A 24,625-nucleotide genomic window follows, 5' to 3' on the forward strand; every position below is an offset into this window, starting at 1 on the left:
GCAGGTGTGTTTGGTGTTTGTGGCACTGGGAGCAGCTCCTCACATGGCCGTGCTGTCGTAACTCTTGTGCAGCACGTAAGAGTATTAATATTTGTGGCGAGTGGTATAGGTGCCTATTTAAAGTTTGTAATGTGTTGTGAGCATCGCTTGTGCTTTTTCGCTGGTACCATATCTATTTAATAAACATATTCATTTATTTAACAGAGAAGAGAGTATTTACAAGAATGTCTAATATCGGAAGCTTTTGATAGCTTGTGGAAGGCACAGGTTTTAATGCAAAAATACTTTTTTTTGGTGATGTTTTCCTTATACTGCAAAATTCTTCTCACGTCAGGTTATAAAAGTGAGAGTACTGCTCCAGATTTTCCAGTAGCTGTATTCCCATCAGATGCTGTAACAACAGAAGGCACTAAGCATCCTGCCCATTTCATTAGAACAGAGTTCTCTAGAGTTCTTGAGAGGCAATTCTTACTATATTTATACAGCATTATGTTAAATATACTTTGAAATGAAAAGCAGGTATTCCCAAGTCTACTACTCAAGTACTGTTCTTGCAGTGAAATTGTTTTTCTCCTAAATCTTCTGATGCTTGAGGATAGCTCTGAAGTTAAAATAATAATAACAAAAAACAGGTTACAGAAACACAACAAAAAATGACACCCAAACCCATGTATTCCATGAACTGTCCTCCACTCTTGCTCCCACTCCCTTACTTTCCCCCCAACTCAGTAGTGGAGGCATGTTCTTTCCAGACAAGGTGGGGGAGATTTATTTGGCCATAACTTTTTATTTCAGATTTTAAAAATATAAACTGCTTTCAGCTGAAAGAAATTTAAAAAATGTAGTAATGAAAAAGCAAATTCCTTGTATTTAAAAGTTTGCTAGCAAGTAAATAGTGTGTTTTTAATGGAGGCAGGAATTTCTAGAAAATGGAAGAGACTGCAGAATATAGATGGCTGTTGCAGAGTCCTTTTTGCAGTGCATCGTTGAGGGTTTCTGGCACCAGTTCTGAACACCGTCTGTCTGGGTTTCCTTCCTGAGAGCTCTGCGCTGGAGATAAATGATACTCTTGCAAGTACAAATGTGCACTGGAGGACACCGGGAAGGGAAGCCTGGGCCCACTTAAGTGGAATGCACGTGATTGATTCCTGCAAGAAGAACTGATTAATCATGAGCATATTAAAAAAAAAAAAAAAAAAAAAAAGGCAAAGCTTAAACTGAGTCAGGATGCAGTACAAGACCCATAAATGTAACTGTATGGTACAGGGATGGGCCACACTTTTAATAAAACGAATAATTTTATCCTAAAAAAAGCACCTGTGGGGAACAGAAGGAAGTTGGAAGAACAGAAGTAGCACTTTACTGTCGCCCATCTGTACATTCCCTTTACCTGTCCTTGCTGCTTTACTTCAAGCTGCATTTGCGGTGAGGTGTTTACGTTCACAGCCCTGTGATTCTGGGTGTGGATATTTACTGGGGTTTTATTTACTTTTGTAATAAGTCTTGTTTACTTCTAGTTTGTAAGTCCTGCATATGAGAAACAAAACAAGTTATCCAGGCTAGTTATTTAAAAAAAAAAAAAAAGTAAAAGGATGGGAGGGAAAAAAAAGGTCTGCAGGAGTTTTTAAGAGCAGCCGTCCATAATGCCAGAAGGCAAAGAGCAGGCTGGGTGCTCATGCTCATGCTTTGTGCCGAGGGGAGCAGCGCCCTGGCCCCGTGGGTTTGCTGTTCCTTTTGAATGACCAGACTGCAATGAAATCTCTGAAATCCTGCTGAAGGCAAAACCCAGTTTGCTATAAAATATGATTTTCTTTCTCTTATCCAGTGAACTTGGCTAGCTGAGGAAGCCAGCTTACATTCGTTTTGTTTTTTGTAATTTTTGTCGTGGTTTCCGTATTGCGTGATGTGGCAGCTAAATTCTTGGGTATGGCACAGCTTTCTACACTGTGCAGCAGTAACTACGTTTTAATGCACCCATAGCTATGTTTCTCCAGCTAACCTTGTTATTTTAAAGACTCCAATAAATCAGATTTTTTTTTTTGGTAAGCATTTTTGGAATGTAATTAGCTTTAAAACTTGTGTACGCAGGAAAAGCCACATTAATAATACTTTAAGAGTTGGAGCAAAGCAGACAAAGTATTTTATTTGCTTTGTCCATGGATTCACTTCCCATCATTGTGGAGTACTTGCTTAATTTCCTCTGAAATCTTAATTTGATGGATCCTTTCACTTGCCCATCAATTTTGCTGCTTTTTGACACTGTTAAAATATTATCTCCAGTGATGTGTCCTACAAACCCCTCTGTTTTTCTAGGGACAAATGCATCATTTTCTAGAAGTGGCTACTATTTCCGATTTTGTTATATTTTAATTTATTTTGATATTTAAGATGTTGCAATATCAGCAAGTTAGCTGAGGAGCTTAGTGTTCTCCTGCAAGATCTCTTGCAAAACCTAGGGTGTGTGGGGTTTTTTTTGTGTGTGTGTGTAAGGCCCATTTGCCAGATGATAGAGGGTTCATGAAAGCCAGGCAGTATTTGAAGGACTCTGTGTGAAGTGACACAGATGTTGGAGTTCCTTTGGGACATGTGTGGTGAATGCCAAAAGGCTGCTGCATGTGTGACCAGCTTGGGCACGTGGTGCTGGCAGGAGAGGGAACGTTGGAGCTTGCGTGGTTGGGGAATGCATCATCTTCAGGGTGACTGAAATAACTGGGTGTACGTGGTTGCTGGGTGAACTTCCCTAACCTGCAGGAGCACTGCCCTCCTCCTCTGCACTGCGTGCCTTCCAGCAATGATATGTGAGGAGCTGGTCGTGGATGTGGATTCATGCTACAAGCCTCAACAGTGCATTTTGTTGGGAATGACTCTTGTTCTCACTGCAGGGATGCAGTGTGTAAAAATGGCTGCTCAGCAGCCATGTAGTATTTGGGCAGTATATTTCTGAGTATACTGAAGACCATTTGTGGCCTGATTATCTGTGGTCATCTGGTTTATGGTGGCTGCAGCATATGGGCTTTCTCCTCCCCCAGAGACAGGTAATATACATTCATGACTTCTGCTGCGGTATCTTTTCCCTGGTCTGCATGGTTGTACTCCTTGCTTAGCAGGAGGCTTGGGAAACTCTACGTAACTTAGACTTGTTTTTTTTAATAGGATGGGGGAGGAAGTTGGGAAGGATCTTGTCGCCCTTTGCAGACCTACAGTGAATTTGTCCACTGAGACTCCCATCCTCCCTTACTTGGATGTTCTGTGATACTCCATGGCAAATGTGGAGGAGGCCTCCATGCCTCATTGTTTTTGTTTACCCTTGGTCCCAGGATGCTGGCTCTGCTGAGAGCAATAGCAGTTACCAACAAGCAGACTGTTGGCACTGTTGGCCAAAGTGCCCATGGGCTGAATTTGGGGCTACTTTATACCTGTTGTAGCCAACCTGAGCTGGTGCTACCACCAGCATTGCTTTCCCCAACCTCTTTTCCCTGCTGCCCTTCGCTTTGCTGTGGAGGCAACATTTGAGAACCGCTAAAGTGCAGAGCACGTGGAAACCGAGCGAGGAGACAAGAAGCAGCAAAAAGAAAGACCCAGGTCATACTGAGGGGTGCATGAGCAGAACTTGGGCAGGCCTGGGGATGTCAGCTTGCTTGATGTGCTTGTATTGCCAGGGGTCACCCCTCCCAGTGCTCCGCCGGGGTAAGCTGCATTGTCTGTGGGTCAGTGTTAGTGTGCGGAGAGCCGCGTCCCGTCCCTTGGGATCACTGGGTTTGGGTTGAGCCTTGCTGGTGCTGTGCTGTCCTGGGGGAAATGTGCTTCCCGGCCCAGCATCAGACCCCTCTGCCTCCCCTCTGTCACCTCTGGCTTGGGGCAGCCCTGTCGCCGCTTCTCCTGCCCATCCCCGCCATCATCTGTGCTGCCCGCTCCAGGGGGCCGGACTTCTGCAGGCGATGGGGCATAAATAAATGACCCCAAGCATGTTAGTGTTGGCATTTTGTTCTGAAGACTGAGCAGGTATATACTATATTCCTAAGTGAGCTTTGTTTCTCCCTTCTGCTTTCCAAAAGCAGCTGGAAAAAAAAATCTGTATCGTGAATTACAGAAAAAATTAGTCTAGATTTTATTTTTTTGGAAAGAAAACATTGATCCTGTGATTTTTCCAGCATTAATTCAACCACAGCAATCAAAACACTTTTCAGCATAAACAGGAACAGAATAAGCAACAAAAATGTATGTAAAGAAAAACGCATGGGTGGGTGGCTCAGAGCTCTGCAGTGATGTTTTTCCAGGGACAGGCAGTACCGTTGTGCTGGGGAGCATCATGTGTGATCGCCAGTTGTTTCTGTCCTGCATGTTGTAGCTGAGCAAAACTTCTGGCAGTAATATTACACTGAAATTCCTTAATTTATCCCTGCTGTCCCCAAAGTATCCCTGCTGTCCTTGAAGTCATGTATGTGTGATATGTCTGAGAGTTTCCTTTTAGTTGTCCTCTGATATAAACTGATTCTGCTCTCACGTGGTGAAGGAGGGAGGGGGCATATAAACAAATGACCTGGCTGTTATATAGACATCTTATGTATAATGACACACTTTTATTACTTACTCATATGTGTCACCTGCCTTATATCACAGCACAGTACCTGCTTTATAGCAAGATGACAATTTTCTTCTTTACTCATCACATGAGTTAGGAATCAAATAAATTTCTGAACTTTATTTCCTTTACTTCCTAAGTGCTTGTTGTGTACTTGGAGTTCAAAATTTTGCAAATGTTTGTGAACACTGACCCGTTCTAAAAACATAGCATGTAAGAATTTCACTAGAAAAAACCCGAGGTCCTCTGTGCCAAGTTAAAATGCTTTCTGAGGGTGAGCAAGAAAAACAATGCAGATGTGCAATTCACGTGTCTTGGCAGAAGGGTTCTTTATGGTACACCTACCATCCCTGCCTGAGCCTGGCAAAACATTCCTGTAGCATATGTATATGGCTTTTCAGGCAAATAGTAAAGACAGTTTAATGTGGTGTTCAAGCACAGGCTGAATCTCTCTGGAGTTGGGGGCACTTTCTCCCTACTTCAGTGCCATTTGAGCCAGACCAATTATGCAGTTGCACGTTTATCTTGGCCTTTCAGGGTAGTCTCTTTTGGGTTTAGTCTGTAATCAAAAGAGAATGTAAAAAACAAAAGTTTTGAGTAACCTTTCCCTGATCCCCTTTCGCCTTTTAAGATTTGAAATGGGAGAGACTTCTGTAGACAGAAATATTCTAAAGCTAAGTACAAGTTAATTGCCCAAAACCCTACACAAGTTAATTGCACAAAACCCTCTGTGTCTGAGCTGCACTGTGGAAATTTGAGCTGTGAGTTTAGTCCAAAGACAAACGATATTTTTCAGAGTTTGGCTGAAATAATAATGAATTTTTCTTTTAAAGGACAGAGATGTGTTACTAATGACAAATTCTCTGTGTGTGTGTTTTTTTTTTTTTTTTTTTTTCCCCTGTGACTCTTCTGTGCTGTGCTTAGAGCTCCTGCACATCTTCAAGAGATGGCCAAGCATCATCCACTGGACTGCAGCCTCTGCCCTCCCTCCTGCTTGCCCTGCCTAATTCATGTCTCATCCTTATAATTTAGGCTCTTAAGGCTTCTTGGTGTGGGACAAAATCCTCAACTCTCTGAAGGGACTGTAGTGGCAGTGGTTTGTGTAATTTCCCCAAACTCTTCTGCTGCTGTTTAGAGTATACTAATGTTTACTTCTGGTCTGAAGCCCTCTTTTATTTTCTTCTTTTGGCTTCAGAGACAGCCAGGAGAGCAGAGGAAGGGACGTGAGGGAGGAGAGCCCTTTCCCACGCAATGCAAGCGGTGTAACAGGCACAAACATCGTACTTCAGCCCAGTCGTAGAAGTGGAAAGTGTTTCTCATTTCATTGAACTTGCACCAAAATAGGCTGTGGATATGCCTGTTCCAGAACTAGAAGTAGTGAACTTTGTCTTGACAGGTTATGGGCACCTCTTACTTGTGGGACACTGCTGTCCACACACAATCTTCTCTGGAAAGAATAAAACATGTTTTAAGAAATTCAGTTAGGTAGGTCAGTATAATTTCAAGTGGATCACCTATGAGCTGTAAGTTTTCCAGGGCAGGTACTCCACCCCTGAGAAAGCAGGACCATGGTTCCTGCTGAAATCTCTCGCTGCTGTGGTAACATCAGTCATAACCTGGGGGTGAGGAGGAGGAGGAGGACACCTCACTGAGGTTCTTCTCTGCGTCACCGCAGCTCCATGGGCAGCGCTGCCCCACGGTCCGTGCTGCTGCCCAACTGCGGTGCTGCTGCCTGCGCGCCTCGGGGCTGAGCTGGGGGTGCCCCCTGCGCCCCGCCTGAACTGCTTCAGTTCAGCATTTTCTATATGCCCCTATAGCCTTGCCTATAGGTGAACTCGAAGTCAAGCTTCACATCTAAATGTCTTTGGATTTCGAGGTGTGAAAATCCGAAAGCTGAAGTAAGGTTTTTTGGTGGTGGTGGTTGTTGTTGTTTTTTCCTTTCCCCAATCTTTTTTCAGTCATGATGGTGTTGTGAATCAAAACACAGGCTTCTTTTCGTTTGTGATCAAGGTCCAAATTTCGCATCCTGAATATATCTGTGCAGAGTAATACATGCAGACGTAATTACTTATGAAATGGATGTCTGTCATTGGTGTATTGATCTTAATTGTTTCAGTGTAACATCTGCCTTTTAAATGCATATGAGTATGAAAGCTTAAGCACTTTTTTTTTTTTTTGAAGACATGCTCTTTTTCCTGTGAACCTTGAAAGAGGTGTGTAGCTTATCAAAAGCCATCTGGCAGACTAGTGAAAGTTCAAGGAAATATTTTCTTTTGAAATTTCTGTAAAATGTCTTTAAATCAGTCATCCATGTAAGACTGATTTTAAAATTCAATATATAAGAATTTATATTAGACTTACTGTGTATGAGGATATAAATGATCACTTTAAAACATGAGTGTGCTAAATTCTAATTGATTTGTTTCATTTTACAAAATATGGCTTGTTCTGAATTAACAGCATAAACGTGTCTGCTTTTATTCTTCTTTACAGACCAGTGCAGAGACCAGCTTTAACAGACTTAATAGGTTCTGTTGTATTGTGCAATGAGGAAGCATGAAAAATTCTAGAATTCGAGAAAATGTGTAGGTTTTTTTCCCCGTCTTTATAATTTAGGAAAACGTTTGACTGTCGCAGTATTACATTTGATCTCATCTGATGTAGATACTCTTTCTAAAAAGCAAGTTTTTTATGCGCTTGAGAGGTCTGAAAGTTTTGAGTCCAAGTCAGTTTAATTTTTTTTTTTTCCTAAAGCTAAGAAAATTTTGAAACAACCATGGTTTTAAATAATAGAACTAGCTAGGGAACGAATTTTCTGTTGCGTGTAAATAAGGATTTTTTTACAGCATTTCAATGGAAGGGCAGCTTTTGTACAAGCTGCTTCCCAGAAGGGCCGAGGGGGCATTTTGGAGCGGGAGGCCCAGCAGCAGGGCCGGACCGGGCCCGGCGCTCCCCAAACCTGCATCTCTCAACCCAGGGGCCCAGTGTCTTTATCACCAACACTGGTGTTTCTTGTAGAAAATCTTGGTATCTAATAAAAGCTTTGCCAAAACTGACATTTTTACTTCAAGTTTGGTTTTCAAGAAACTTGCATTTAAGAAAACTTTCTCTTAAGGATGAGGTGTCCTAGTATCTCTAAGCTGTCTAAAATATTTCTCTTCTTTCAAATGGCAGAGTTTTACTTTACTGCTAATTTTTGTGTTGTACTGTGTCTTTCTAGACAGGAAGGGTACTGAATTCCTAGTGTAGCAACCTGCAAGCTAAGAACAGCGAAATGAAATCAGCCTTTTAGAAAATAGGAAGGGCAGAAGATGTACGAGTCATCCAGCAAAGTAAAATGTTATCAGGTCTAAATTTTACTGTTCAGTGCAAACCTCCTGATGAAATCCATGCGTGTGAACTTGGAACAGAAGATGGACCTGACCGAGTGTGTTAGTGTGAGTCAGTGTCTGACTCGGGCCAGGAGGAGGGTGCAGTCCCTCCATCCACGTGGCTGTGCACCCTGCTCGTGCCCCCGCCGACTTCATGGTCATGGGGTCTGCCGCATCTACTGCCGCAAACAGTCTGGTTTTTAAGTTGAGGACTAAATGAAGGGGTTTCTTGCATCTCCTTTTTGGTTCAGCATTAATGGTGCTGTGGCGCAGCCGTGGAGCAGCTCAGGCCCCGCGTGATGGTCGAGGTGTTGGGTAAACTGAGCTGTGCCTGGGGTTGGCTTGTCCTGCCTGCGCGAGGGCTCTCGTCTGCACGGACTTACTTGCCTGTAGGAAAAAACATGTAAAAGCAGCTGTAAGACTTTCTGCTGAGTTGAATAATTTACCACTGGAAAGCAAGGGTTTCACTGTACCTGGAAAATGAAAATGCATGTTCAGGATTTGAAAGAGATTTTCTTATGCTTAATATTTTCAATTGTGTAAACATACATGCTATTTTTTTTCCCCTACTGACTCAAAACAGAGTATGATAGAAATATGAGAATCCAAATTTCTTGTGGCATATTTCCTCTTTAAGAACAATATTCTTGGCTTTAAAAATAAGAACTGGAGAGTGGGTTTTATATATATACAAGGTTATTACTTTGATGCTTACAAGCTTCTGTCAGTCCAGACATCTTGCTATTTAAGAAAGTATGAGGGGTTTTTTAAAAAGATATTTTTATCCAGGTTATTGAAACATTCATTGTATTTTTAACAGTGCTGTTGCTATTAATGTAGAAGAGACATAACAAAGGCCTGTTTGCTGCTAGAGGAAAACTTGGAAAGTTAATTTAAAGTTAAATTAATTATTCTGAAGTGTTTTGCATACATGGATGGAGGCTGTGGTTAGATGAAGTGGTTTGAAACTTCGGTTAGATTGATGCAGTACTGGCTGGGGAGCTGTTAGGGTGTGCTATCTAAACCATATGTTGAAACAGTCAAAAAGATGCTGTATTTTAATCTATTTCTCTTCAGCAAGCTGTTTTATTTTTGCTCTACTACATGTTACAGAACAACAAGCAGGGTTTTTTTTCCCCTTCAGTGGGGCATAAGACACTATCTTAATGTACGTAACAACAGCATTGGTTTTGCACTGATCATTCAGAGTTAGTGAGACATGCCAGCACCTTCTATCTGCATTTTGATGGTGCACTAATTGGAGAGATCCCAGCCGAATAATATAAACAGCTTTTCTAAAAAAAAAAAAAAAGTGGAGTTTCTTGGAACCTGTATTTTTTCTACAGTTCATTAGACAGGGTTTGCTACTTGTTCTTACTCTCAAATACACTGTATTTGTTTCAAAGGAGTTAGTTGCAGAAAATAAAGGTTGAAGTATTTTAAAAAATACTACTTTTCTGTGAACATATAGCTGCACACAAATGAATAATAAAGTTCTTTTTCCTAATTGTTTTTGTTTTTAATCAATCCTATGTGAAACTGATTGTTGTCATTAGTTATGAAGAAGTCTCATTCTGTATATAGATGTGTGTGTATTTATGTAATATAATTATGCCGTTACATTGAAAACATTTTCAATAAAGTCAGTTTCTCAAAGCACATAAAGAACTAGAAACTGAAGGTTTCATACTCAGGTTTGACTGAGTAGAGAATACTCTCTAATTTGTTTAGCAGAAAAGAAGAAGGATAATTACTTGGGTTTTACAGGGCTTGAAGGTGTAATTCTAGGTGGGGTATTTTGGTGCATTTGAGTATATTTCTTATATTATTACTCTGCATGCAATTATAGTAATTTCTCTGTATGTTCTGCCAAGGTTGGCTTTGTGACAAAGATAGGAATTTCTAATTTGTACCACATTATAAGTTATGACGAAAACCACCGAAGTGATCATTTTTATAGTAATCAAAACTTCTAGAGATACAAACTGTGGTGCCCTGAGCCGGAAGAGTTAAACAGCTTTTACAATTTCCTGTATGATATACTCCCAGATCAGCTGAGAAGACGTAAACCTTTACCTTTTGTTCAGAAAGAGGGCTTGGCATTGCTTCACTAGTTTTAATGGTTATTTTTTGTTGCTTGCTTTTCTGGTCAAGAAGACTAGCTGGTTTTGCTTGTCTCTTAATCAGGTCTCCTGCTTGAATTTTGACGAGTGCAGACATGCTGTTAGCGATTTAAGCGATTTTGAAAGATGTGTAGTGGGTTAGAGTTCAGTGTGCTGCTGTTAGCTGCTCCCTGTCACTGGAGGTGACAAGGGAGAAGATAATGAAGGAAATAAAAGGAGGTTTTTAATGCTAACCCTGTCTTCCTGTGTTAGTGAATTAATTTTCGGGGCTTAACTTGGCAAGTTTTTTTGATGGGCGCTAATGCAGCTGGGTCTGCGAGGGTATTGCAGCGTCAGGTTGGAAGGAATACTGGTGTAGTAAATGGAAGTAGTACACTCTTAAATATTTTTTTTCCAATAGTTGTCATCTGTATTTGCTTTAACATCTTGGAAGTGCACTCTGTTTCTGCTGCTGGCCAGGTATGCAAGTGATGGTGAGCCATAAATAGATGTGGATGGTGGAGACGAGTGGGTTTTGGGAAGCTGGAGGAGCGGGAGGGTTGTGGTGCACCCGGCAGCTCTGGGGGTCACATCATTTTTGGTGTAAATCACATTCTGGAACTGGAGCCGAGACTGAGGGAGGAATTTGAAAATGAGGAGAATCAAAGGTTCAGGGCAAGGAAAGGAGTTAGGGTTTTGCTGTTAAGAGTTCCCTTGTTCCCTTCACTAATCAGAGGCTGGGAGTGCGATTTCTGGTTTCTTCTGGTTAAACCGGGGCTAGCCTCAAGCTTAGACCAGACGTGAGCTTAGTTATTGATTTGAAAAAGAGGATTATTGTGGATTTGTGAGGAGGAACCGTAACTGATGACTTCTGAACAAAACACGGGTGCAAATTGAAATAGCAGGAGCAGTAAAATGCAGAGTTGGTAGCACTCAGTGTTAGTTCTGTCTTTATTTTCCTGGTGAGGTCTCCAGCCTGCTATGGTACTAATTGCATTTCATTTTAAACATGGTAATACCCTGCAGCATGCTCAGGCAGTGGGAATAAAACCGTGGTAAACCTACAGTTACCTGAAGGTCAGTTTTTTTAGAAAAGTCTTTTTCTTTAGAAGTTATTAATACATTTGGAAACAAAACAAATAATCTTTGAGATTACTATTTTTTGGAGTTTGGTTTTAAGCTATTTTAAGGTATTTTCCCTCCTTCACCCAAAGGTGTAGTTCCTGCTCTGGATTAGCAGCAATCAGAACCTTGAATTCTATTTAATCTTATAAAATGATTATAGTGGTTGAATTTATGTAGTGATTGTTCTCAAAGTTTCAGGCAAACATTAGGCATGTTTAGAAATGAGTGACTACATACTTAAATCAGTACCACAAGAAAGTATTGGAATTGCAGTGCTTCAGAAAGATTGGGCAGTTTGGAAAAGTAATAGCTAAATATTGTTCCTAAAAATTGTTCCCCAGAGTTGAAAATAAGGCCTGTTTTGGTTAAAATATCTTGAAAAGTATTTAACAGGTAAATTAACATGCTACTATGATTATTTCACAGAATCACAGAATGTTAGGGATTGGAAGGCACCTCGAAAGATCATCTAGTTCCACATTGTTTTTGCAGTTTTCCCACCAGTTTTCCTTGGTGAGTTTGACCTGGAGGCACCTCTGTGTGTGTGTGTGTGTGTGTGTGCACAGGTGTATGTCACACAGAGACACTGTTCTGTCCGATCTTTACGGGGGGGGATGGCGGAGTGGTGGTGCGGGGGGGTCCTCCAGCTACTTAGGCAACATAGAAAGCTTTTTGTATGAACTATTATGTGCATGTGGGTGTGGAGAACAGAGGAAGGGAATATAGTTGCAGTCTTGGGAGCACTTTTCTAGGGCACAGTGGAAGCTCCTGAAGCTTTCAGTCCCCCACTCACTATTAGCAGGATTTCCGTGCAACACAAATCAGTAGAAATGCTCGGCGTGTCTATTTTGGGCTCTAGGACCCTGTGTTGATCTGTAGGTGTTTTTCAGCATATGTTAGTTTGCGCCATATACTGGCTTGATCCAGCAGATGTAGGTGACTCATTGCTTCTCCTGTAGACCCGATAAAGAATTGCTGTGCAGGCAGCGGCTGGGGCCCAACAACCTGCTGCTCCTTCGTGCTGCAGCGCGGGGAGCATAGGGGGGTTCTCCCCAACACGCACCCCCATTCCAGCAGCCACGGAGGAGGCAGGAGAGCCCGTGGGTGCCCCTGTGCACGGCTGACTGGGAGGCAGGGGAGAGGGAGGTGTCTGGGAAGCTAAAACTCTAAATCCGATTAGAAACGTAAGAAATCATAGCCGACCTAAGGAGAGAGAAACTTCCCCGTGATTCTCATAACTCGTGCATTCCTTCCACATGGTTCGGCAAAGCTGTTTATATTGCAAAGTCCTGCCCGCCAAGCCTTGACTTTGAAGCTGCCAGAGGAATAATATAGTCATCAGAACAGAGAGTGGCATTTCATATTTTTTTATTAACTTCGTAGTGTACAGGGGGTCGGAAATGTGAGGCACTGTATATAATAATGTTTTTGCAACTCTCTCTGTATATTAATCATTGTTTAGAGTTCACCTACTACATGATTAATTGGCTGCGTCCACTCGAGAGCATGTATCAAAATCGGTTGTTTCCATCTTTCATGGTGCTTGATATTAATGTCCCCAATGAAAACCTTATTTCTGGTGCAGTTCTGAAATAAATTAGGCATGTTGGTTGTCACTAGGGTAGACAACTGTGTTTCTACTCTCCTAAATCTTGTCTTGAAACATTTTGCCAGACTTGCCATTTTTTGCGTTTAATCAACATAGAATAATCATACACATGCCAGTCTACGACATGTATGTCTGTATATACAGACACACATGTGGATGGTTATTCCTGTAAAATCCATTATTCAAGTCTAAATCTGGTACTGAATTTGAAGAGCTATCATAGTGGCTGAAAAAAAAGATGAACGTTTAAATCCAAGCAATGCTGTAATGAGGGGTATAGGTAGGAGATAAACTCTGGAAGAAACCGAAAATACTTCTTTCATCAAATTCCCTCGTGGTTCAATTGTCGAGTTGCAATCCAAAGATGTTCTTCATTTCTTCAGCATCATTGTCCAAATTTTGATGTCCCTGCATAGAAGATTGTGCACCATTATACCCTGTGCATTTTACTTACATATTAATGAGCTCTTGACTTGATTACTGTAATTCATCTCTGTCATCCGGAGTTAATACCAATAATTACAAATTGTGATCGATAAACTATTTTATTGCATTTTGTTGTATTTAAATGCAGATTTATGGAGTAATCTCTGTGTTACAGCAAAACACTCTGAAAAGGACTCATTTTTCTTACCTTACTTGTGGATTTAGCACACTTGAGGTTTGTGGCAGTGCTCGAACAGAGGTGTGGAATTTTCCTATAGAGGAATAAATCCCATCTTGAAGTTTTATTTTGCAGTTTGGGCAGGACAGTGTTATTCAGTGCTCTTGGCATGGACATGAGGGATTTTAGAGATACAATGTCACTCCACTCAATATAGTTCTCAATTTTTTTTTTTTCCCCCTAGCAAACAGAAGTTAACTGTGCACAGCATAAACAAACAGTAGTCATGGTAAAAATCTGTTAATCTTTCCCAGCCAAATGTCAAGCTTTATCCTTAATTCCTTAATTCTCAAAGGTGGTTGCCACATGCATTCTAGGGGCAGCATAAAATAACTTTTCCGTTTTTTGTGGGTGCCTGACTTGATGATAATAGCAGAGGTGGGGCGTTGATGGGATGATTGGACAGGGGTGCTTGGGCAAGAGTGCTCAGGCAAGAGTTGCTTAGGCCAGGGATGCTCAGGAGCCCAGAGCTGCCCTGTGTTGGTGGCACCTCCTGGTGGTTAGAAGACTGTGTGTTATGGGGAGATGTCTCTCAAGTCGTCAGTTTTGACAATGAGCAATGTTTCCAATGCAGGATTTTTGGAACAGGCTGCCGGGAGCCATGTGAAATGCAGGCAGCACCCATGCCCAGTCCTGCCCCGGGCAGGAGCCGCCGGTGCAGTGACACCGGCTGGGGCTGGGGACAGCCCTGCGACCCGCGCTGGGTCAGCAGGACACGGCCAGGGATGGAGGAAGGGATTGTCCCCCTCTGGGATGTCCTGAGACCCCTTCCAAGCTCAGTTATCCCATGAGTTAGGTTATCAGAACATCTGGAGATGATGTGCTATTTAATACGATATTGGAAACATGCAGCACATAGGAAAGTTGATTTAAAATAATCAGTAATATGATTTCTCGTGGATTGATATAGATTGCTTCTAGGTAAAGGGAATGAGTTAAAAAACAACAACCACAACCATCCAGACTTCCATGATGCATGGAGGTAACTCATTAATAGGAAGAACTCATGTATCCTAAGACACAGTATTTTGTCTAGAAAATTGTTGGGTGGGAAAACAGTAAAAGCGCCTCTAGGGAGCCTCAAAAGTATTCCTCACACTACTTTCCTTATAGATTTAGGAAATCACTATTTCTTTTCAGAAGAGCAAGAGATTCATATATATTTTTGAAAGATTACACAAACTGCATAGTCATTAAAAGCCAAAGTAAATTTACCATTTTAATAGCAACCTTTTGCTGTTTAAAGCAAGATCCAGTAGTTCCTTGATGCTTTTTTGTATCAGTAGTAGTAATGCAGCACAACTCAATATGTAGTAGTGTTCCAATAGTTTACTGACTGTATTATTTTAATTTAGTGAGTTTTACGAGACATTTAATTGCTGAAGTAGACTAATAATTGGCTCATTTTTTTTATCTATCAAGCTTCTATGCTGAGGACTGAAATGGATAGTTAATGTGATAATTTTTTAAGTATATCACTGTTACTGTTGAAAGTGGACACGCAGGATGCATGCAAAAGCTAGCATTGCTTTCCACTTCAGAAACACCCTTTCCCACATTTCAGTGTCTCAGGAGAAGTCATACAACCAGATGTTCAGATGTTGTCTTGGATGGATTTCTGCTAAGTTAAAGCCCTTTTAGTGCAGCTGGGAAAGTATTGGTGAATGTAAAAATGGAACAAAGTACTTCAACGATCAGGCTTGCATGTTTTTTTCATGACTGAGTTGTATCTGGGATCAGTATATACCTCTTGGTTGAAGACATTGTCTGTACACTTGTACGTTTGAAAAAATTGAGTCCCTGGCCAAATTCTCTTCTAAAGGCATGATTTGTAGCCTTCCTGGGTGTGTATCCCTGTTTCTTGGTAATACAAAATACCAAGAAATTAGCATGATACATCGCCAGTCCAAAAAGGAGTTTTATAGGTTAAGAAAAAAGATGAAAGACATGAGGCTTGTTTTCTATTGTACAACATTTAGCTCTTTTCTGTAGTCCTCTGTAGCCCAGTTTTTCTTGACTTCATTGGGATAAAGGGCAAGGTGGAGTAAACGTGCTCTAAAACTGGATGAGGGAGAGTGTGGTCAGAAATGGAAAAGGTAACTGTCCCTTCAGCTCATCACCTGGTAACTTAAGACTTGTTACAGGTATCAGATGCTTTCTGAGGTCTACTGGGCTACTTTCATTAAGTATTCTGCTGGTTTGTGCCCTTGCAGAGATGACGAATGTACTTAGGCAGTAATATTGCTGCTGGCTGTTGGTGGGGCAGTATTAACACACCTTGCAGAGTGCAATGGACTTTGCAGCCCATTTTCCCCTGTTGCTGCTGTTGTGTGTTACACAGCAGGTCTGTGCGCCCGAAATTCGAGGAGACAGGTGACCGAAAGGAGCTGCAATTCAAACCCAGGGACTGGTCGGGCTGTGGAACGTAACCAGAGTCCAGCTGACATCGCGAGCGTTCATGGCTTTCCTTTGGCACCTGACTGCTTGTTTTGACGGTTCCTCCTGCAGCACAGAGCTAGACAGAGAAATTAATGAATTTGCTGGCATTTTTTCAGATATATTAGTTTTTTATTAACCATTATTTTCCTTTCAGCTTGTGTTAACATGCCCAGGTGCCATATGCTGCTGAACAGACTAGTCTGGTTCACACCCCAGCCTGGTGATTTAGTTGGTTTTGATCTGTGTGTACTCTTTTTCCATAAAAGCTTTATCTGTTCTCAAAATGCTCAAGCAGTAAAGATCGCCACACACAGCCACGTAATCTTAAATTTCAAGTGGTCTTAAGCATAAACTAAAAATAGTTCCCTTTTATCTTCTCATTTATAAATGAGAAGTTCAGTTGACATACTTGGATCTGCTGCTGTGCTTCCCGTCGTCCTGATGGCAAGTCCATTTTCCTTTGAGAGTTACACTGAAATACATGTGCACAACTGTCCAGTTGACCTTGTTTTTAAAAAAATCATTTAAGGATTTAGGTAATGAAAAAGATCTTAAAGCAAAAAGCTATAAATGATATCTAAATTTAAGTAGTTCAAGTTCTAGAAAGATGATCTCTGATAGGCACAGAGAGCCTCGGTGAGCTCATCTTGGCAAAGCCAATCATTTCCCCAGATACTGCTCCATTGTAAGAAATACTCTTATGGCCTGAAGAGATTAGAAAATATCAGGGTGTGGGTGAAAAAAAATCTGGTTTACTTGATTTCAGGATGTGTAACAAATTGTAGCAGCAACTACAGTTGGTCTGCAGGCAGCTGAAAGGTGCAGTTGGAAGGTGAGAAGTGGGGACACCTTGCTGCCCTCCCCCCGCAGTGCCCTCCGGGGGGCTTCAAACCGAACACAGGAAATCACCCCCCACGCCCCCCCAGCCATGCAATTGTAGCCATGCAGATAAAGTTGACTTCTTGGTGCTTTGGGACGTCCCGGTGGGCACGTGAGGTAGAGTCACAGCAGTGGGCACAACTTATGAGCACGGAGCGTTGTCAGGCAGGCTTCTTAGGAGCCAGATTTTCTGTCTTGTCTTAGATAGTGACTTCTGACTAAGAAGTTTGTGGTTCACTCCTCATGTGCAAAATCGGCAAAATATTTCAAAGAATAATCTTTTTTATTGTAACTTTTTTTGTTGAACATCTATATATATTTCTTGAATGAGTACATTTACAATGAGCTAAAGGATAAGAAATCTTCTTGTGCCATTTAATAAGAATACATTGCAGTTTCCATTCCTAATTCTGAATATTGTTTTCCACATGTGGTCCTTGTTTGCATTATGTGGGAACGCAAAGTTGTTAGCTACAGACTATTGAATGATATTACTTAAACTAAGGGTTTTCTCAGTTTTTCCTTTGTGCTTTTTAGAAGTTATGTTGTATGGAATAAACAGAAGATGAATGGCTGCATTCTTACTGCCTTTGTAATGTGCTCTTTCTTCCACTCTCAGTGCTGGTGTTCACTTAGCAAATATTTATCTTCCATTTGAGAGGACTTTGGAGCAGAAAATGTGGTGCTCAGGAGTTTAAATTATAAGTACCTTTATAATCATAGTCAAGTAGAATAGTTAAATGGGTGTACACAGGAAACAGGAGATCTGACTTGCTGAGACTTGAGCTGAGTGATGCAATATTTAAATGAAGATATTATAAATCAGGTTTAGCATTACTTCTATCCTTGTATTCAATGAAGTGAACTTGCTAGTTCTTCTGCATGAACTAGTGACAAAGGCATCTATACAGCTTTTACAAAATAATTGCACGTTGCTAATTTACACATTGGTGGAGCAGTGTTAGCTAATGAGTTTTCTATCAAAGCATGTTTTTATCTCTCTAAATGCATTGCAGATTTGGAGAGTGCAGTACCCTTTTACACAATCATAACAGCGAGAGAATATAAATGTGGCTTTGTTTTCCTGACAAAATGTGAAAATCTAATTGTAATATACAAATTCAAATTTTGAAACGACAACAAAACATCCAACTCTGGGATGTTTTCTTAAACCAAAACAACTCTGAAGCAGGTTTCTTGAAAAGCTTTCGAGTAATTCTAAAACCCGTGTTTAGTATTTTGTTTCATCTTTACAGAAACTGACTTTTGTAGACTCTATGTATTTTGTGCTTTTCTTGTTTTACAACGAGAAGACATTTTCCTTTTCACTCGTGTGAGCAGCCTGTTGCACGAGCCCTGAGCAGACGGGCTCTCTGGGGGTGGCTCCCTCATTTGTGAGGTCTCACTGGGAGCCCTGCGCTGCCATCGGGAGATGCTGACCTCAAAGATGTTTTGGGCATCCCTAAGGAGCAATTGGACCAGTTTACCCTGCAGATGAAGTTGTGTAAACTCCAGTAAACTCTCGTAATTGCCAGTTTCCACTTTATGACTCGGCAACAGGTCTAAACCAAAACAGTATTTTTGACTGCTTCAGAAGACGCTTGAAGCCTATGTTGCTGCTATTGCACAGGGAATTCTGAATATCTGTTCACTGGCGGCTGTGGAGAAATATAGCTTGAGCAAGCCGTGAATGCAGATACCCTTGTAACGTCAGTGTAGTAGTACTTGAATTCAAATCGGTGTTAAGTTTGGTCCAGTTTCTTTTGTATTTAGCAAACAGCGCATACGAGCTGACTCCTATACAACATATGTCCAGTGTAGACTGAACACAGAATAGGAATTTAAATGTGAACTTTTATGCAGTTTGGGTGCTTCCATGTTGTTTGGTTGGTTACTACGTAGAATCAGTTGTTAAAATTTGGAACCAGAAAGAGCTGGATTTTGTTAACTTGGTAAAATCACTAGCTTCAATGTGTGGTGGGTTTTTTTTAAGTTGTTGTTTTTCCTATGGTGTAACTAATCTCTGCAGAATGTGAGTCCTCCCCTCCCCGCCAGACCTCTCTTCCCTCCCAGGGCTCCCCCACCACATCCTTGATTTATGTAAAACCTGTAATAGAGTAAAAGAGCCTCAAGAGAAGGACTGCTCTGTGAAGATTGGAGAGGACTTTAATGAAAAGTTTCTTGTTATTTCATATTTACTTACCAAATCCTGCCAGAGTAAATTCTTGCCAAACTAGTTTTCTATACTTCTTGTCTAGTCTTGCTAACGTATTGTTTTGTATCAAGACCTTGTCTGACAGGAAAAACAACCAGAGCAGTTCCGGCTATGGCACAACAAATAGGTGATGCAGGAAAAATGAAGTCTATCTAAAACTTCTTATGCAATGCTGAGAAACTTTTAAAGGAACTAATTAGCAAAAGTGATGCAGCTTGTGTACCAAAGCTATTTTTAATGTAGATTGTACATGCTGAAATAGCACAATAGTGCTTTAGAAGTGGGTGTTTCTACTATCGATTTTGTAATTGTACATTTTTTTCTTACATTTGCCTTGGAGGTGGGAAATACTTGTAGTGGGAAGGAAAAAATAAGGATACGAGAATATAGAAGTTGTAGTTTCAGTTTGGGTGCTGTTTGTGTTGATGAATGTAGCCAAGTCACCGAGCCAGTATTGCAGTTATCTGTTTTTAATGTTTCCATTCTTCAGTAAGTAGATTAAGTGATGCAGACAAAAATGATGATGTGTGTCACATATGAGGGACCAGATTCTCTTAAAACCTGAACTAGTTACTCCACTTCTGGTTTTGCAGTGAAGCCTGGCTTGTGGTTCAATTCTGACTTGGCTTTGAGACGGAGGGATTAGTAGAGGAAACCTGAATCAAGTCCTTTAGGAGTGTGAGACCCTTCCTGGCTCACCAGTGGCAGAGATTCCTGTAATGGGCTTGAGGAGGAGGAAGGATCCTCCTTCTTTTTCATTTGAGAGCAGAGTTTACAAAGGCACTTCTTCAGTGGGCTTCCTTTTAGAACCTGTTTATTAAGGAACTTCGAAGGATTTCTGGTTTACACAGGAGGCATTTTCCAGCCCTGTCTATAACTGTTAGTGGAGTATTGAAACTTAACAAAAAGTTTTTCCTAGTATTTGCATTACAGACCTTTTCACAGAGTAAATTTCTGTAATATGTATGCATGACAATGTCAATAACTTAGTACTGTTTTTAATTAGTCCTGAATTTTTACTTAAAAAAAAAAAAGGACGCTGTATTATCCCCTATAATTTGCTACAACAGTAGGTGCAGTTTGAGGAAAAGCCATATACTAGGAAAATCAGTTAATTATGTAAAAAAATACTTGCTTAGAAGAAATGTGAGGTAATGATATTTAATACTTAAAGAAATTAGTGAAAAAAATCTGTAATTTAATTTCTAAAATGACTAGGCTAATGACTGTAAAATATAATTCTGAATCTGATCATCTGATAATGATGATTTACAGCAGGATTTAAGGGAGATGTACTTATACAATCAAAGAAGTACGTTTCATGGCTATCAGATTTCTCCAAAATCTTTGACCTATGCATATATATATCACGGACAAATAAACAGAGTTCTAGGATATTAAAACCAAAATGAGTTAAAACCAAAAAGAATGATGTTCTTTCATGCCGCATACTGTCCAAGATTTCATGCAGCATGTCCTCCCAAGATTTAAAAACACATTTGGATTTAGAGGAGTTCTGATGCTCCCATTTCTTGTCATGTTCCATCCTTTAAGAAACGAAGCTAGTTTCAAGTTCTTTAAGGCTGGAGATATTTTTTTTTCTTTTTTTCTTTTGGACTTCTAGACACTGATACCTGAAAAGATGTGGATGCCAATTGCTATTTTTAGGAAGTCAGGCACTTTGCAAGATGTTGCAAGTTCGAAGGGCCTCAAATTAGTCACTTTGTGCAGTTGTTCCTGCTCAGTGAAAAGCAAGGAAGCTCTTTTACACTTAACAACAGCCTGGGGCATTGGCACCCTTACGGGGGAATATTTGAGAAGCAAGAAAAGGCTATATATCATGTTCAGGTTGCGTGTTTATAGTACAACTTTCCCCTGTTAGGAAACAAACCTTTTAAGAACAGCACATTGAGTACTAAACAGCGCTCAGCTCATGTAGCAATACATAGAAGACACTTTGTGGACGCAACCTTATTCTGGCAGTTATGGTTTCCTTTTGTATCAAAAGTAATAGTGAAGACTATAAAGCCGGTCCTCCCAGTTACTGGGAGACACATGTGTACACACAAAACCACACACACACATATATATGTCCATATACATGTGTCTGTCTGTATGTGTATATGTATATTTTTTTAAATTAAAATGTGGAAAGTGTTCTTTGTGTAAGATTTAGATATCTCATCTACCAACTCTGGTTACCAAAGCACAGGTTGAGATAATTTAAGTATTGGTTTATACCCTTTATAGCTGTCCTATTAAAAACCCCCACTTTACAGCTGTCCTGTAATGTTTTGTGCCTGTTGACCACTCTCTGAGATAATTTATATTGAGTACGATGTATTTTCCTTTTACATAGTGCATATATTCAGTAACACTGGGAATGCTGTTCCCCTACATGTCAGTGATGGGACTGTGACTCATGTAGAGCTGATAAAAGTGGGAAGAGTATGTATCTAATCCAGGGCGATTTTGAAAAAAGGACTTTGTCTTTACATCTCTATTTACATTTATTTACAGGAATATGACCTAAACGGATGCTTTAATGTCAAGCATTTGTAGGGCTGCGATGTTAACTATATGGTGGAATAACCTTTTTCCATTGGTACATGGTATCTGATATTATTATTTTCTTCTCCTTGTACGCAGGATCCAAACTACTGGATACAAGTGCATCGGCTGGAGCACGGGGACGGTGGAATCTTAGATCTCGATGACATTCTTTGTGATGTAGCTGATGACAAAGACCGTGTAAGTACAAATACCTACGAAAGCAACTCAGCGCATGCTGCACATCGGCATATCAGCGTTCTGTGTTTCCTGCACGCGTCCAAAACAGGAGTCAATACAAAGTGTTTGTTTGTTTGTTTTTAATATAGTTTGCTTGACAGATGTGAGAAGTCTGTTACTGTTATGTTTTTCAAAAAGTACAGGAAGTCTTTTGTTGGAATCATGGGTTTTCCATCCTTTTTGGTCTTTAAAGGTTGGCATCTGCAAGAATAAAAAAACCTCATACAGTGGAACAATAATGCAAAAAATTTTAATCTGTAAGTTAAGATTTTAGCTTCATGATTCCACTTGAATAAGTGAAAAATACATGTTGTTTTTAAACTGCAGAGGGTTGGTAGATTGTTTTTAAAAAGGCTTTTTGGGAGGAACTGCTGGTTACACTGAACTTGAGAAAATAATTATACACTGCTGTGTCTTGAGTCCTTCTTTTTTTTAAAAAAAAAAAAAAAAAAGAGATTTAGATCCCAGTCAGCTAAGAGGCTTTTTGGTCGTTGGCTTGGTTTTTGAGGTTACAGATACTTGTGTCTTTGAATTACATGTTCAAAAAGGGTAAGGTAAGAAACACTGTGGAAAACTGTAAAGTCATATGTAAATACGCCACGTTTCTCTGCAAAGCCACACGTGTTTGCCAAAGCTCTTGAGAGCTTTTGAGCCTGACACAGACTGCAGTCTAGAAATGTGTTTCAGGACCCCATTCCCTTCACAGACAGGATCCTTAATTGCCTCTGTTGGAAGCAACAGGCACTCTGAAGGCTCCTTGAAAACTGGCCAAATGATGACTCCTAGGCTAATTTTTCAGAAATAAATACTTTGCCTGCAGTTATTTCTTGTGACAAAGTTTAACTGACATGGTTATTTCAACTGGGACTTTGTAAAGAAAAAATATGTTAGGAGACATGGAGACTCGTCGCCGTCTGAAACGTTGGGATTACTCAAGCTGTATAGAGTAACAGTGCTGAGTTTTCAGGAATTTCTTCCATAAAAATAGTGCCCAGCTAAGATTTCACGAAAAGCTAATTAAAACTTCTAGTTAGTTATCTCATCTTGAAGTACTCAGCTGCGTGATTAGTTTAGCTTTTGCTTACACCTCAAGAAGGCTCTTGCAAGTTGTCACTATATATATCTATATATTTAAACTTACTTGAATCATCCACTTAGCTCCTCACATGACTCCTCTCTTCAGAAGAAGTTTGAATTCTGGTGACTTCAAGACCTCGTTCTTTGGCTGTCACCTTGGCTTGCCGCCTTCAAGTGGGGTAATTCCTCACAGTGAAACTCTGTGGGTGTTTTTATGTGTGTGACTAATAGAAGAAAAACTCTGACTGCAACTGAAACAGGCAATGTCATTATTACGATATTGTTTTTGTGTACAGATGGACAAGATACCTAGTAATTATAGTGTTTATTTCTGCCTTTGCCAGGCTTGTATCCTCTGATTCTGTGAATGTGGCACATTTCTACTGATAGCACTTATCAGTTAAATTTCCTTTTTTTGAAGGACCTTGTATCATTGATTAGGAAGGTGCAATATAAACATGTACTGTGCTTTACTGCTTTATATCCTTGAATTAGTCATTCTCACTTGACCTTCACGTTTGATTCTTTTCAACCATTTCAGTCATTAGTCACTGTTTTTCAGTTTCCTGGCTTACATTTTCCAGCTGACCTTCCTGGTTCCCTGTAGTTTTGGGTTGTTAGCTTTGCATCTGATTCTTCCTCCATAGCAAGTGTATCAGCTGGTTCTGCGTGAGCAGAACCTGATGAAGATATCATTAACACACAGTTCTGAATGTATCTCCAGTTAGTGATATTTTTTATATATACACTTACGCATAACTTGTTAAAAAGCATGTGAACAGATAATGTCTAAACATTTAATTAAATTATTAATGAGATCTGTAGGATGAGTTAGGCTCAAAATTCAATATTAGCCTTTTTTTTTTTTTTTTTTTTGATTGGGACAAAAGTATCTAAGGTATTGCAAAACTGAAAACTTAATATCTTTGTGTTCATTTTCACAAGGGAATTTTTTTACATTCTTGAAGACAAGTTTGTGCTATTCACTATCATGTGTACTTTTGAAAATCAGCTTGCTCTTGTGGTTCCTTAGATGTAAGGATCATTCCCACAGTGGTAGATGTAATTTTTGTCTTTTTTATGTTGCTTTTATGCCATAATTATTTGTACAGTGTCATATAAGCACAATACAGAATGTGAAGCAGCTTGTACTCTTGGTGAATTTCTGGCTCTGTATAGTCAACTGTAGTAGTAAAATAAAACTCTAAGTAATGTGAAGAATATATTTACTCCTATTCCACTGTCTCCATGGCAAAAAATGTTCTATCCTATAACAAATACAAAGACCCTTGGAGACAGCAGCTGTTCTGAATGGAATAAGAGAAGTGTCTTTGTGATGGAGTCCTTCACATTAAAATGCAGCATGGTAGGACGACTTTATTTAGCTTCTTCAGTCCCTGTATTTTGGTATTCTCTTGTCACTTACTAAACCAGAATGGATGAATAAGACTTAATCAGTTGCTCTCTGGAATAATTTGTGATGTTCAATGTTGTTCCACCTTAAAAAAAAAAGGAGAAAAACATGAAATGAACTACATGAAAAAAGTGTTTTTACAAAGCTGTTTGTTCCTTTCTGAAGCAGCTTTTCTTAAGCTCCTTAACGTAGTTCATTGAGAAAGTGCATAACGCGTTCAGACTTAGTTGGTATGCAACTCTGACGTTCTTATTACACAATACCACTACATATGAAGTTGCTGATGAAAACTTAGTTAATGCAGTTGCTGTTGTAACAGTATCAAAAAAAAAATTAAAAATGCTCATTTGGATAATTT

General features: G+C 40.1%; 1 protein-coding gene across 13 annotated transcripts in view; it reads left to right on the plus strand.

Annotated features, from left to right (window-relative positions):
• Positions 1 to 24,625, plus strand: part of PARD3 (par-3 family cell polarity regulator) — a 455,490-nt gene that overhangs the window by 31,175 nt on the left and 399,690 nt on the right. For all 13 annotated transcript variants that reach the window (XM_065628469.1, XM_065628475.1, XM_065628473.1 and 10 more), the window contains exon 2: positions 21,636 to 21,737. In XM_065628469.1, the coding sequence (XP_065484541.1) occupies positions 21,636 to 21,737 (102 nt within the window). The remainder of the gene's footprint in view (positions 1 to 21,635; positions 21,738 to 24,625) is intronic.

Source organism: Caloenas nicobarica, chromosome 2, assembly GCF_036013445.1.
Source record: "Caloenas nicobarica isolate bCalNic1 chromosome 2, bCalNic1.hap1, whole genome shotgun sequence".
NCBI classification, from domain to species: Eukaryota; Metazoa; Chordata; class Aves; order Columbiformes; family Columbidae; genus Caloenas; species Caloenas nicobarica.